Here is a 15218-nt window from a genome sequence, read left to right as displayed (position 1 = left end):
CATTCTTGTAATTCATACAACAGCATACGACTGCCATTTTTGCATGAAGGTCTTCTAGGCACGCTGTTTTAATAGCAAAGAAAAGCAGAAACAATAAAAACAACACTCACTGCGACCCGTCATTGGGATCTGTGGCTCCAATAAGATTCACGGTGTACTGCTCCTCTTCGTTAACAGATACCAGTTCGTTGAAAACACACTTCTTGTGTTTATAGAAGGGTTCCTTCTCGTAGGACCTCATAAACAGGTAATACTTTCCGGGTACATTTAACAGCTGCATTAGAAAATATATATGTATTATCACTTCCACATCACCACATTGCGATGAAATGATTTCACCAGCGACATAACCAGGAATGAAAACAAAAGTGCACAAGGAAAACACCAAACATTTCCTGTGTCGCATAAAATGGGCTTGGTCCTCGGCTTGCTCCTGTGGCACTGACGATGAAGATGTTCGCCATCTACTCCTGGAATGCTCCAGATACGCGACTCAAAGACGGCAGCTAGAACAAGAGCTACACTCCATTAATCCTCACCGACCTCTCACTCGAACATTTGCTGGGCGCATGGCCATCGAAAATAATACGGCGAAAAGGGTTCGACGCACTCAAAATTTTTTTCGAAGACACAGGCACCCTTAACAAGTAATACGCACCACAAGAGACAGTTTTAGAATAGAGTTTGCAACCAAACGTAAACGCATTACCTATGTCAATAAATAGAGTCGTCATCACTGCGCGTGCTCCACACGTTATTTGGTTTCTGTGGTTTACGTGCGCTATGATAACGTACATTATTTTGCAAGTTTATTGCTCGTAATGTTTACGCACGCTAAGAAATAGCGTGTCAAACATGGTGGCACCCATGGCTCCCGCTTCAATGTGAGTTTTTGTGATGGCTGCGCTCTCACTCGCGTTGATCGCCAGTAACTATTGCAACGAGCTTTAGCTTTCTCTAAACTCACCTGACAGGTCAGTTATGAGCGCATACAGCAATCCATTTTCTGAGATCGTTCGGCGATTCTGGCGCCCGTAGGCCTAAGGAGACGCGTCCGCATAGTCACAGCAGAATGGTTGCAAATGGATCGTCTTGGCTTGGATACGTTTGGCACGAGGCACCAGACGGCGCCCTGTTTTATAACGTCCTCTTCACGTTTTTGTTTCCATACGGTAAACAAAAAGGCTTGAAAGGATGCGCCCCTTAACGTCCCGCAAAGGTGCACACCTTTAACGCAGTAAGGCGACAAACGATATTCTAAAGCTGTCTAATGAATAGTAACGCAATGAAACTACAGCTTTGTTCAATTATTTAATTATTACCGCTTGTATACTACATGTTATACTTATTCGTATTCTTTGCTGAAGCTCACTTTTGAGAGAGAGATAAACTTTATTGCAATTGTAAAGATTTGAAGGAGGGGTGGTCGGAGCGTCTCAGTCCAGGGCCCCACTGGCCTCTGCCGCCTGCCTGACCTGGCTAATTAAGGACTTTTGTCCTGCCAGGTCGGAGTGGGCGAGCTGTGCCTCCCACTGCTCCATTGTCCTACTGGTATTTGGCCTATGAGGGTGCTTAGTGCACCCCCAGGTTATGTGTATTAGGGTAGGTATGCCACCGCACCAAGGACAGTTGGCCCTATAACGAGTGGGATACATGGCGTTTAGCAATTTTAAATTTTGAGTTTCATATTCTGCGCGTACATTACTGTAACTTGGCGTATTCCTCGTTTGCTTAAAGCTCCTCGCAGTCTACATCACGGCCGCTTGTGTGTGTTTGTAACTTTGTTTACAAAGTCACTGTGGCGCGACTTGCCTTTGCATCTTATATTTATATGTTCGTGGCTGCAGAGGGCTGCGTTCTCTCAATTATTGGCCTTAGGACGTCGTTTCTTTTTCTTTTCTTACTACATATATTTTTATATTGTTGTTTCTGCTATGCGAAAAGGAGTAGCCACCACCATTATAGAGTGACTAAATCTCTTTCTTTTATTTCCATTTCGATGAAAATAAGTAAACCAAAACAGCAAGTGCACTTTCACCGGTACCGCTCGCATGTGTCGATTCTAGCTTTCTGGCGAGTCTAGCTCTAGCTTACCTACAGAGAAAAACGGTAGAATTAAAGCCGCAGCGGCAGAATATATTCTTGAATTGCGAGAAACAATTATTAGCGGCATTTACGCACGAGGTGACTATTCAGCATTATAATAAACCACTATAGATCATATCTTTACATTTCTTGGTTTGCACTGAAAACCACAAGTGACGGGATAATAGTAATGCGTACCAATTAATGCTCTAAGTAGAACTGGCACAGACGTATGTATCTCAATGAAGAAATTCAAACTCCAAATTCAGTGATGTGAGAAAGCGACGAGTAAATCTTAGACAAAGCAGCTATATAATATTTGTTTAGAGAATGACACCAACGACAGAATACTATGCGACCACTTTCTCAGCCACTGAGGCTTCATTACAATGAAATCTAACGTGGTCATTCCTTCTTGACAATATTACGCTGTCATTCAAGTCTGGCCACATGTGTTTTGCACTGGTACATTCGATAATTAGGCTACTAATATTTTATTTTTGAGGGTAGTTGTGGACGAATATTAAGGTCAAAAGGAAAATCACAGGAGGAACTTTTGGGGCCTCCTGACAAATCTGACGTTGCTATGCTGAACAGGGTTGCTTTTGGGGTAGTGCCATTCCTGAAGTAGCTGGCGCAGAAGTTAAATAAGGTTATGAAGAAGCTGGCTAAAAGCTGCCCCGTATGCAAAAAGTGCTGGAAGACATCAGCCGTGGAAATGCTCCGCATCGGAGTATCATGACCCAGATGATGCATACGCCACCTGTGTTCTATATCGATTGTCGCTAAGTTGAGATCGTATTAATGTGGGACAAGCGGGCCAATGCCTTAATCATTGGCTCCGACAGCACTTTAGGTAGGCGTCAGTCATCCTGGCGGAGCACTTTTAAAACAAATTAACATCTTTCACGCATTTTGTGGGCTTTTACGGGAAGTTTATTGGTGCCCGCGGCTTGGTTAACGTTTTTCCCGTTGTACACCTGCGAAGGAATGTTGGTAGGCTTTCTACATAGATGCTAACTACGGAGTCTTTCAGCGAAGTGTGCAAGTTCTGTCGATCCAAATTTTTCGCCCCAGTGTATCTGCGATTCTTGAAGCACGCATGATTTTGTCTACTGCGCGAAAACTTTGGAATAATTTTTTTGCTGATCCTGGTCGTGTGACTTTCGCGGCCAGCCGCAAGATTGTTAAATGCCCACATATTTATTGCACGTTTCACGAATTGCGTTGGAACTTGCTTAAGAATAGGGAAGTTGAGAGAAAAAAAATTATTCCTTCTTTGTTATTTTTACCATGGAGGCATACACTTGAAAAGGGCTCGGTATAGTAATTTCTAAAGTAATTATGAAATTTTGACTAACATTGCAAACAACAGAGTCATGTGATTAATTCCAATGGAAGACTTGAAGCGTACCAGCTCATTACCTTCCCAGAATCGTAAGAGCACTTCGCCGCTCATTTTGTCAACGTAATGAGTTCAGCGAATTTCACACAAAAGCGAAACTCAACAGGCAAAGAACGCAACTGCTGCATCCTTAGTAGATGCACGTGCGTGAAGTCGCTGTTTGCACCTCACCGTTGGGCCAGTCTCAAGCGAGCGTCTCATTAGAGAGTTATAGCTCGGCGAGCCAGCGGGCCAGAGGGCCAGCGTAGACGCCAGTGCGCATGCGCAGTACAGCATGCGAAGTGGCGTCTACGCTGACTCGCTGAGCTATAACTCTCTATTAAGCCGTGATCTCACGCGCTTCATGTTTTCCCCATGGTCGGGCATAAGCGGTCACATCTCTCATGGGCGTCTACTGAGAGCATGACAGTTGCGCTCATTGGCTATTCAATTTTGTTGTTCTACGCTGCAAACGTGATAACGTTTATAAGCTCCTCAGATCCCAAGCGCATCAACTATTTCACTGGGAGCAGTTGAATGGCTCTATTGGGTGAAAGCTGATTAGCTTATTTTGCGCAATTAGTTGTCTAATTACTACACCGAGTCATTTCCAAACGCATACCTCGGTGGTATATGCAATGCAGAGGGAATAACTTATTCATCTAGCTTTACCTACTTTTAAAGAATTTCCAACTCATTTCGTCAAACACCAAGGTATTATATCGCGAGAATAAATGATAACTAAAGTAACGACAGCATCCTTAACGCAATTGGCTGCGCCAGTAAAGAAACAGATCACCAAAATAAGGTCTCGCTGATAAGAAATTACATTTTACACCAAAATCCTATAACATAACAACTACATAGTCACGTCAACACCGTACAGCGTTAAACATTCCAGCTTCCTTTTGCAATTCTTTACTGTTTATAGAAGTTTTCTGAGTATGTTTCGCCTCTTCCTGAAATTTATTTTGGTCCCTGCTTTCATGTGAATAGTAGCCAAGGCAGTGTTTTTTTTATTTAAACGAAGGGCAAGTGAAAGATGAGCATACTTACAGGCATGTGTGCCTTATGCGGAATTTGTTCTGATGTGTCAGGCGACAGCCTTGTAGGTATCTAAACAGACTAACTTGCTAACCACTAGCGCCACTGAACATTGCATATATAGCCACGACATTCGCCTCGTGTAGTCAATACTGTTTGCGCTCCTTTGTGAGCTGCGACAGAAAACAAAAACTGCTTGGTGTCAACGCGACACGACGTACAGGCACATCTTAACTCATTCACTATACGAGACCATGGATAACGAAAGGTTGTTGACGGGTGCTGCGGGCTCCCACAGCGGTGAAGGACTGCAGTGCGACAATCTTTCCTGGCCAACGTATTGAACTAGGCCCCTCACCTTTCCTACAGTGTAAAAGCACCATCAGCGAAAGGCTGCGGCTCCAAAACGTTCGCGCATTTGTAGACCCATTTGATGCGCTTCTTTTGTTGCATCATACCTTTTGGCATCATACCTTTTGTTGCATCATACCTTTCTTAGTATCTTTCTCGCTTCGATAATTAACGTGAGACTCTCCAGTGTGCCTTAAATAGACTGGATGACAGGCCATTTACGGAAGCGAAGATCTTGGGAGCCTGGCCTCACAGTTCATTAGCGCAGAAAGCAGTTCGCGCGCTTTTTCGCTACCTGATGGCAACAGACTTGAGTGCCCGACTATAGACATCCTACACCTAGGTTCTCTCTCTCTCTCTTTCACTCCCCATTCCCCTCCCCACGTGTAGGGTAGCAAACTGGACTCAGTCTGGTTAACCTCCCTGCCTTTCCGTCTTCCCTTCTCTCTCTCTCTCTCTTCATTTAATTGCAGTTTCTGCCAGTTCAGCACGTGTTCAGAACGTGATAACCCCGACTGCATCTTCGTGAAGCATGGGCGCTCTTTATGGTCGTACATTGTCATTGTTGCGGCGCCACAGCTTGTCGGAACGTAACATTTCAATAAATGCGATCTGAACTTTATTACAAGGGGAAGTTCCTTCTTTTCATTATTTTTTGGCTATCGGCATACCAACAAGATGATGATCGTTACCGCGGAGTAGTTGTGGAGTCGACTACTGGGATCCAAAATGTGCATTCGATCTGCATAATTTTGTGACAACTATCTGTCGCTGTAGCTAGGGAGGAGCCGGCAAATAATTTTGCTTACCTGCGCATCTTATTTCGTTTATGAAATCTCGTTTTACACCTTCCACTTGATTATTGCCGTCAACGTGTACACTACAATAGCTGGTTCGTTCCTATAGAGATGTGAAACATGTTACAAACTTGATGATGTCACCTTATCGCATCCCATTACGCTGCACTGGTAACTTGTCTCTAGCAGTGTTGCTATATGATCTTTTTGTGCGTATAGCTGATCTGGGACAAGATGTTCTCAAATTTCCGTGAACGCCTGTTGCAAAGTCGCTAAAATTTTCTTAAACTATAAGGTAAATTACAAATGCAGTAGGCGTACTTTAACAATATAACATTAGCTGACATGGTGCAAATTATCTGCCGAAGCACAGACTTGTCTAGTGTCCGTGCAGGTGAATTACGGGTAGTACATTTAACACCAGGATGCATATAGGCCTTTTTTTTTCCTAAAAAATCTACATAACAAAAGATCATACAAGCTAAAATTCTGTGTTGACCTAGAGATTGTAAGCTTTCCAATCCGGTACTAATAAAACAAAAGTAACCTGATTTCTTAAGCACGAAAAAAAACCAGTTTGAAACAATTTATTCCTGCAAGTTTTGCCGTTTTCGGTGTTCGTGAATGAACAAAATGCTTCGACACGCGCCTGGTTTATGTTCTTAACACGAGGATGACAATTACGTTACATTAATGTATCAAATACTGCGCTTATACTACTTGATCCAGCTGAAATATTTGTGCAGTATTGATTTATCCGAAAGGACAAATCAGAAACGGAAACGGTCGCTTCATATTAGCGCGAATAAGCCCAGCCGCTCCGATACGTGCACCTTTCTACAGTCTATCTCTCTGATTATGCAAATACTCATTCTAAATCTCACTACACACTGTTTAGCTTTGCAAAATCGATTTGCTGCTGTGGTGGCGAACGTTCAACAATCACTTGAGAAAAGCAGCGAAAGAATTGAGACGCAAACACGACAGAAAGAAGAGACACCACAACGCTCTTCTTATGGTGTCTCTTCTTGCTGTCGTGTGTGCGTCGCAATTTTTTCGCCGGTTTTCTCAAGTATCAGCATGAGCCAACTGGCCCAGCAAGCATCACTTCTACAGTTAAGCAACCGAACGCATTTAATGAAACTGTAGAACTTGTAGTACTATGAGCCGCTCAAATCGGTTTTGAAAAGAAAAAAAAAAACATTCGATGAGCACAATGTGAAGCCTGCTAGAGCCGCCGTGCTGTGAAGTTTAAGCGTCGATGTCAACACACCCTATATGAAAACAACCGTTCGTTCATAATGCCCACTCGCCGCGCTGCCAATTTGGTCCCCTTGCTTTTACTTGCTTTACAATGCGCTCCATAGAAAGTCATTTCTGAAGCAGTCTTTCTTACTACATCGACACAAATATGTCGTCAAAACATTCGGTCATGTCGGTAAAAAAAAAAGCCTCAGTGGTTAATAAATCGAACATTTTGCGCTCAACCGACAAGAAAGTCGCTAAATCTAGCGATAATGTCACTACACTGTCAGCGCTTGTCTCGAAGTTCTAGCATGAAGTACCAGGTCATCGTATGCGTCACGTTTTCGTGAACAACCACACAATACTTCCCGCGAAGCACCGTCCAAGACAACACCGCAAGGACAAATTCACGCATCTCTGCCGTCATAAATGCATAAGACACGCTTCTCTCAAGAGTGCATTTCTGACATGTACATCTCGCTTTAGAAAACTGATTTGATAGTGTAGCGTCGGAATGCCGGAACGCTCGTTTCCCAACATTTCTTCGATAGCGAAACTTTTGTGATCATAGGGCGCTATAACATAAAACTATTCCAATTCTGCTGTAAGCCCTCCACGATTGGTAACTTTTTTCGACCACGCCCACTTCACCTGTCTGTCACCGGACGTCACGAAAACCAGGATACCTCCCCATATGATATGATGTGTACACACTGATTATGCATGATTTGATAGAAAAAAGAAAACAGTTATTTCTGATTCGACCCCATTTCGCCATTAGCCGTCGGCTATTGGTAAAACGTTTTCGAGCTGCACCCACTTCATCTGCCTGTCACGCGACGTCACAAAACCGCACAAACTCCTCGCGTCAAAGTGACGTGTACACGATAAAGATGCATTATTCTGCCGAACAAAAGTGAATTTTCTTCGGAATAGCCGCAGGCTGCCCCGTTCCGAAAGGAATAAAAGATGACTGCCGCCGATCTGGCTACTCGCACCTGCCGGAGAGCATGGGTGTATCTGCGTATAATAAAACTTCTTGCGTGGCCGTGTAACGTTTTCGAGCCCTTTCGGCACGTTTACCACCTCATTCTGCCAACTCTTCTTTGCTGAGGGTCAGTTTTAGCGTCATTCTTAAGCTTCCGTCGCATGCCGCCGTGATTTTCAACCAGCCACCACAAGCTAAGTAAGGGAAAGCCGATCAATCGCACACGCCAGCACCACCCTCTTCATCCGGTTATCGATTTTCAGTGCACTGGCTCTGCCCCAGTAAATCCTTCTCCACTTGAGCGGTCTCCTCGCCTCTTGTCAGCCAATTAGATACGACAAGCCGCTCAGTTTAGGCAACGTTATTCGTTTTTCAAGCAAACAAAAGTGACCTCCTATGAGCGAGGAGAGCGTTTGATTGGTCTGTTCAGACAACCCTGCGGGTGACCGCCCGGTGCTTGCGCCGGCGGTTACGCAAATTTGACGTCAGGAGATTGGAATAGAAACATATTGGAATAGTTTTACGTTATAGGGCCCATAATCATGCACATCCTTGTCTTCCTTAATGTTGGGCGAACGTCCTTCCAATACATTCCAATACGTTAATCAATTTTTACTCCGACATGATGTCATCTGAATATGCGGCGAAATTTGTCATACAATCAAGAATCATTAGCATATTTTTTACCACACGAGGAACACATTGCTTTCATGCCAAGCTTACCTTCCATGCATCTTGATACTGCGCAAGCTCCGGCTTTCGTTCTAGAAGTTCCTCTTGGCTGAGCGCAAACGCGGCCACAAAAATCACGGCGCACAGTTCCAGCTTCCCATTTCTTGGCGCTGGTGTCATGACAACGATAAAATGGTTCCTTCAAAAACAAGGAAAGCCTAGTTTAAGGACACCCAAGAATGTAGCCTTGTACGGTTGAATTTCCACGGTGTTAGCACCAGGCACGTACCCAGGATTTTTTTTCGGGGGGGGCCCACCACCTCCATCATCATCATCATCATCATCATCATCATCATCATCATCATCATCAGCCTGTTTTATGTCCACTGCAGGACGAAGGCCTCTCCCTGCGATCTTCAATTACCCCTGTCCTGCTCCAACCGATTCCAACTAGCGCCCGCGAATTTCCTAATTTCATCGCTCCGCCTAGTGTTTTGTCGTCCTCGATTGCGTTTTCCTTCTCTTGGTACCCATTCTGTAACCCTAATGGTCCAACGGTTATCTAACCGGCGCATTACATGTCCTGCCCAGCTACATTTCTTCCTCTTGATGTCAATTAGAATATCGTCTATACCCGTTCGCTCTCTGATCCAAACCGCTCTCTTTCTCTCTTAACGTTATGCCTAGCAATCTTCGTTCAATCGCTCTTTGCGCGGCCCTTAACTTGCTCTCAAGTCTCTGCCCCATATGTCAGCACTGGCAAACTGCACTGATTGCACACCTTACTTTCCAATAATAATGGTAAGCTTCCTGTCAGGAGCTGGCAATGTCTGCCGTATGCGATCCAACCTATTTTTATTCTTCTGTGAATTTCCTTCTCATGATCAGGGTTCCCTGTGATTAATTGACCTAGGTAAACGTACTCCTTCACAGTCTCTAGTGGCCGACTGGCGATCCTGATCTCTTGTTCCTTTGCCCGGCTATTTATCATTATCTTCAACTTCTGCATATTAATATTCAACCCCACTCTTACACTCTCTCTGTTAAGGTCTCCAATCATTTGTTATAACTCGTCTGCATTGTTGTTGAATAGAACAATGTCATCGGCAAACCGAAGGTTGCTGAGATATTTGCCGTCGATCTTTACTCCTAAGCCTTACCAGTTTAATAGCTTGAATTCTTCTAAGCACGCAGTGAATAGCTTTGGAGAAATTGTGTCTCCCTGTCTGACCCCTTTCTCTGTGGGTATCTCCCTGCTTTTCTTGTGTAGAATTAAGGTAGCTGTAGAACCTCTGTAGATATTCTTACGCGAAGGACGAGTCAGTAAGACGAGAAACTATTTACAGATTATATTTACAACAACGGTTGCAGCTCTTACCGGTTAGATTCACAGCGCGAGCCCAGTTCGTTCTTCCTCCTCTTTTCTGGAGTGATGGCGCCTACGCGCCTCGTTCAAACAAACAAATACCACACGCATGTAGCAATATTTTCCAAGCTTTTTACGTAAGCGTTCTGTACTCCTTGATTACGTAGTGCCTCTACGATTGCTGGTATCTCTACTGAATCAAATGCCTTTTCGTAATCTATATAAGCCACATAGAGAGGCTTATTGTACTTTGCAGATTTCGCGATAACCTGATTGATGACATGGATGTGATCCATTGTAGAGTAACCCTTCCTGAAGCCAGCCTGTTCCCTCGGTTGACTAAAGTCCCGTGTTTGGAGATTATTTTGGTAAATATTTTATATAATACTGGGAGTAAGCTAATGGTCCCATAATTTGTGAATTCTTTAACGTCTCCTTTTTTGTGGATTAGTATAACGTCTGCATTCTTCCAGTTTTCTGGGACCCTTGCAGTCGATAGACACTTCGTATAAAGAGCAGCCAGTTTTCCAAGCATTCTGTCTCCTCCATCTTTGATTAAATCGACTGTTATTCCACCTTCTCCTCCCGCTCTTCATCGTTTCATGTCTTGCAGGGCCCTTCTGACCTCATCGCTAGTTATAGGAGAGTTTCTGTATCCTGTTCATTACTGTTTCTAAGTGAGGTATCGTGACTCCTCTTGGTACTGTATACAGGTCAGCTTAGAATTTTTCCGCTGCTTTTACTATACCTTCGAGATTGCTGATGATATTATCCTTCTTATCTTTTATTTATTTATTTATTTATTTTATTAATACTGTAAGCCTTTACAGGCTCTTACAGGAGTGGGAACAACAAAGAAAAACAACAACGAAAAGTACAGATTGCCAGCAAAAAAAGATCCGAAAATGAAAGAAACGAAAGTCCTAAAACAGTACAGACTGTTCCTGTACTAAACAGTACAGGAAAGGGTGCGCGTTATACAATGATTGTGGAATAACTGCAAGCGGCATACACAGTAAAAGCATACACTACAAGAACTGCGGTCAGCATCCACATGAAATATACACTCCGTGCGCAGCCCCCCCCCCCCCCCCCTTTTTTTTCCTTTCTACAACGGCGCAACCTGCTGATCAAAAAAATTTTCAATCTTGACAGAAAATGTGATAACAGATTCCGAGGATACAATGTCTTGTGGCAGTTTATTCCATAATTCTATGACTGACGGAAAGAAGGAATACTTGAATGTATTACAGCGGGAGGTATATGGCCTGATACTCTTGTCATGGTTTGTTCTGGCTGAGCGCTGGTATGGTGGTTTTAGGTACTCGTGTTTGCTTATATTAATGCTGTCATGATAAAGAAGGTAGAGAAACTTTAAGGCAGCAACGCGTCGGCGAAGTGTCAATGTTTGAATGTTTGCCCGATTGCGTAGTGCGGTTCTATGCCAGGTTTGTTTTTTACTGATTTCAGGCTGCGTTCATTTTTTACGGCTTCTTCAGTCTTTCTCATGTTATAGTTTCGAATATCAGTTATTTTCGCCTTGTTGATCAGTTTTGACAGTTCCGCGAATTGCATAACGCTGTGCGGCCGCCAGTCCCATACAACCGCGTAGAGCCCAGCACTCTGCGATTCTAGACGTACTGCGCTCACCGCGAAAGGTGAGCGCAGTACCCACATAAGCACAGCAGAGAAGTGGCTACGTGAGACGGTTCGACCGATAACTGTAGAAGCGTTATTCAAAACAAGTAATTGTTCACCACTTCCGGCGGCGTTTTCTCTACTTCCTTTTTAAATAAAAAGATGTTGATCCATAACTATTCTCATAAACAACGGTTAACTTTTTTGTTATTCGCTTTTGCTTGCAGTTTGGTTGTTGCCTTGGCTCTCTCCCTTAGTAGATCGCTTAATTTCTCAATTCCTTGCGATTTTTGTTTCCAGTTGCCAATTTTGCACGAAAAGTGCTATACAATTAGGGAAAAACAGACGAGGTAACGGGCGACATTCATCTTGCTTATGGGCTAAAGGGTTATTGCAGGGTTTCATGATGGACGCTCTTTCACATTATTTTATTTCCCACCTTATCTAACCCATATCACGTGTATATGGTTCCGGGCATCTGCCAGCGTCGCGGCGAGCCGTAACTCAAGGAAATAATGAAGCAAAGGGATAAGTTAAACGCAATTGGCGTTTTCTCCCGCCGCAACTCGTTCCATGAGAGTACAGACGAGCTGAGTAACAGCCGCATCCCTCTCCTGGTCCCAGGATCAGCCTAAACAAAGAAGGTTGAACTAACAAAAGCAACAACTATGCGCGCGACGGTTGAATAGATGGTGACAACTGAACGCATCTCGAGTTAATCGCGCGGGTGAGGAATCTATGAGAAAACTGTCCTTCACATTACAAGAGATGCCGATAACTACCGCCATCTAAAAGGAGTGAAAAAGGCAGCATAATGCTGACCGATGAACAGCTGCCAAGTCTCAACATTGATCTGGCGGCGCTTTAGGAATGTGTGAGGAGTGGTGGCGTGGGTGGGGAGGGGGGGGTATGCCACTTAATTTCGGGGGGGGCCCGGGCCCCCCCGGGCCCCCCCTTGGGTACGTGCCTGGTTAGCACATAGTGGAGGTATTCACATACTAAACTACAATTTATTTATTTATTTATTTATTTATTTATTTATTTACAGTACCCTTAACGACCCCACAGGCGTATTACATAAGGAGGGGGGAGCATAATTGCACACTAACAGATAATACAAAAAACAAGAAATAAACAAGAAACAAAAGAAAAAACACGGGAAAGGAAAGAACTGAAAAGTATATAAAATTATGAAACAAGGTAAAAATAATCAATGGCAATTGGTTCGTGTTCCTCAGAAAGCAATAAAGCATTGTAGCTTTACATTTCAAGAAACAGTAAGCACTGCGTCACTTACGGACGAATCTTTTCATCTATTTTGCCCATGCTCTTCATTGAGCTGAACGTCACAAATAAAAGTGACATGAATTAATAAGAGTGGTCAGTGGCTAGCTTTGTAGCTTCCGAAAAGAAGATCACTGTTTTTTCACAACGAGCACATCAATATGAGAACGAAAAGGAACACCGAGGTGTTGGAATTTTCCCTTACACAGAACGCGCAACTAAATTACAAAAGCACCCTGCCTAGTCATTTTCGATATAAAGCATGCACTGAATCAACCCTCCATACAGACGCATACAACAACTGACTGTCGAACACGGAAGCCGCTTACTTCCGGGTGGATGGCACAGCCTGGTTTCACTTACCGGCAGCGAGGAATTGCGGTAGTCTTCGCGCGATCACGATGATTACAGGATACGCCGAGACTTGCGACGAAAAGACACCTAGTTCTAGAAAGCTGAAGTGAAGAAAATAAGAACCGGGCCCCCCTGTTGACGATCCGAGAAGGAAGTCACGTGACCACGAGGAACCGGTCGCTGCCGCCGCTGCGGAATCGTCTCAATCGCTCACCTTCGCCACTTTCGCAAGCAAAACAACGTCTCGCGCTTCTTCGACTATCGCGCCTCTCTGATAACCGGCGTTTTCCTTCACGGTGTAATTTCGCCTCATAAAAAGGGCATAGTCTAGAGTCTGCCAGAGTCTTTTTTTTTCTTTTTCGCCGCGCCCAAGGGCAAGTGTTTACAGGTGCTCTTTACTCATTCGTATCATCAGTCATTCAGTACCTTCACTTTAGGAAGGAAATCACACACGATAAATTGTATACTTCAAGGGCGGTGAAGTGCCTTTTGTAAAATCATTTTGTAAGAGCATTGCACGCGTAATTCAAAGACTTGGGTTTGTGCCCCACCTGCAGCCAGTTATGTTTTTTTCATCCTCCTTACTTTCAATGAATTTATCATTTTAAAAACTTTATTTATAAATGCAAGTAACTTCACCTATGCTGTCCTTGGTGTCTTACTTTGTTGGCTTCTTATGATACGTTCACTAGCATGAAAGTTTACTTTGTAGACAACAGAATGAGAAAAATTAATGCGAAGGCCCTCACCACAACATTCCTGATGCCTCAATGCGGTACAAAAGAACGAAAAAAAAAGGTAATAATACGGAGTTGAACGTCCCTAAACTTTACACTAGTTCATGAGACACACCTTAGTAGAGGGCACCGTGGTTATTTTGAATACCTGGGATTCCGAAGGGCTTGAAGACTGTAAGAAGCACAAATAAAATAATCACAAAGGCAGATTCACCAACACCACTAGCACAATGTTCAATTGAATTCAGCATGAAAAATAAGCATAGCGAGAAGGCACGCCGCTTCGCGGTGACGAAATGTTTCAGGTATTTCTGGGGTGCGATCTTGTACGCGTTCCAAAATAGAACGGAGGCGGCCCGTTCTTTACGACACGAAATAGGCGGTATGTTCCGTTCCGTTCGTCCGATAGCAGACGACACGGAATGATTGACAGCAGATATCACGTCACAATTGACGTCATGGCGTTCGGCACGGTTCAAATTGACGAATCGTATTTGGCTCGGTGGAACGAACCGCCTCCGTTCTATTTTGGAACGCGTACAAGATCGCACCCCTGTTGTAGTTTTTTTTTTCGTCTTTTTTAATTTAAATAAAGATAAAAGAAAGAGATGTAGTAACGCTGCAATGGCGATGCTCCTTTTCACATATCAGCAACAATAAGTTTATTCTGCCAAGGTTCTGAACGTATCGCACGTAACTCCTCGTATTTCCAATGCACGTTTGCTGATTCTCCGTATTTGGAACCGTCAGAATGATAGCGGGAGCAAGGCTGCGCTATCTATGTGTGCATTCGGCTTCCTTAGTTGGTTCGTTGTGACCCGAATCCGGTGCACCGAGGAAGCCGAGCTGGCTGCAGGACCTTCACGACGTTTATATGCGTTCTCTCGCCTTGAAGTAGAGATGTTTTTTATTCATTCGCCATGAACGGTTTGCAATATGTATTGTAATGACGCATCTGTATCATTGTAGAATCATTGTATTAACGCATGCCTCGTTTCTTGCTTCGCTGTTTGGCGACCTGCAAATGGCCTACTTCATAACCTATGTTTCCTTGTGATGTGAACGATATGTGCTTCTAATATTATGTTTAAATGTTTAATTTGTACATGCCTTCTGCGCTGATGCAACAACGCTGCACTGCCAAGCCGCGTTCACGAGCATTAATGCTTAAGCGGGCTGGTTATTACAATGCATGTTTAACTAGCACTAGATTTCTTATTTTTATTATCTAAATCTCTGGCCTGAGGTTAGCTGGCATTCATTTAATTATACG

General features: G+C 43.8%; 1 protein-coding gene across 1 annotated transcript in view; it reads right to left on the bottom strand.

The window, feature by feature from the left end:
- Positions 1-14197, bottom strand: part of LOC126540181 (male-specific histamine-binding salivary protein-like) — a 40737-nt gene extending 26540 nt beyond the window's left edge. Inside the window, exons 1-3 of the mRNA XM_050186971.3 lie at positions 13218-14197; positions 8618-8765; positions 111-274 (exon numbers count right to left, since the gene is read on the bottom strand). Of these exons, the coding sequence (XP_050042928.1) occupies positions 111-274; positions 8618-8746 (293 nt within the window). The 5' untranslated portion in view covers positions 8747-8765; positions 13218-14197. The remainder of the gene's footprint in view (positions 1-110; positions 275-8617; positions 8766-13217) is intronic.
- Positions 14198-15218: the final 1021 nt, after the last annotated feature.

The sequence above is a fragment of the Dermacentor andersoni genome, chromosome 2, assembly GCF_023375885.2.
Source record: "Dermacentor andersoni chromosome 2, qqDerAnde1_hic_scaffold, whole genome shotgun sequence".
NCBI lineage: Eukaryota > Metazoa > Arthropoda > Arachnida > Ixodida > Ixodidae > Dermacentor > Dermacentor andersoni.
Note: the sequence above shows the minus strand (reverse complement) of the source record. Positions and strands in the feature narration are given on the sequence as shown.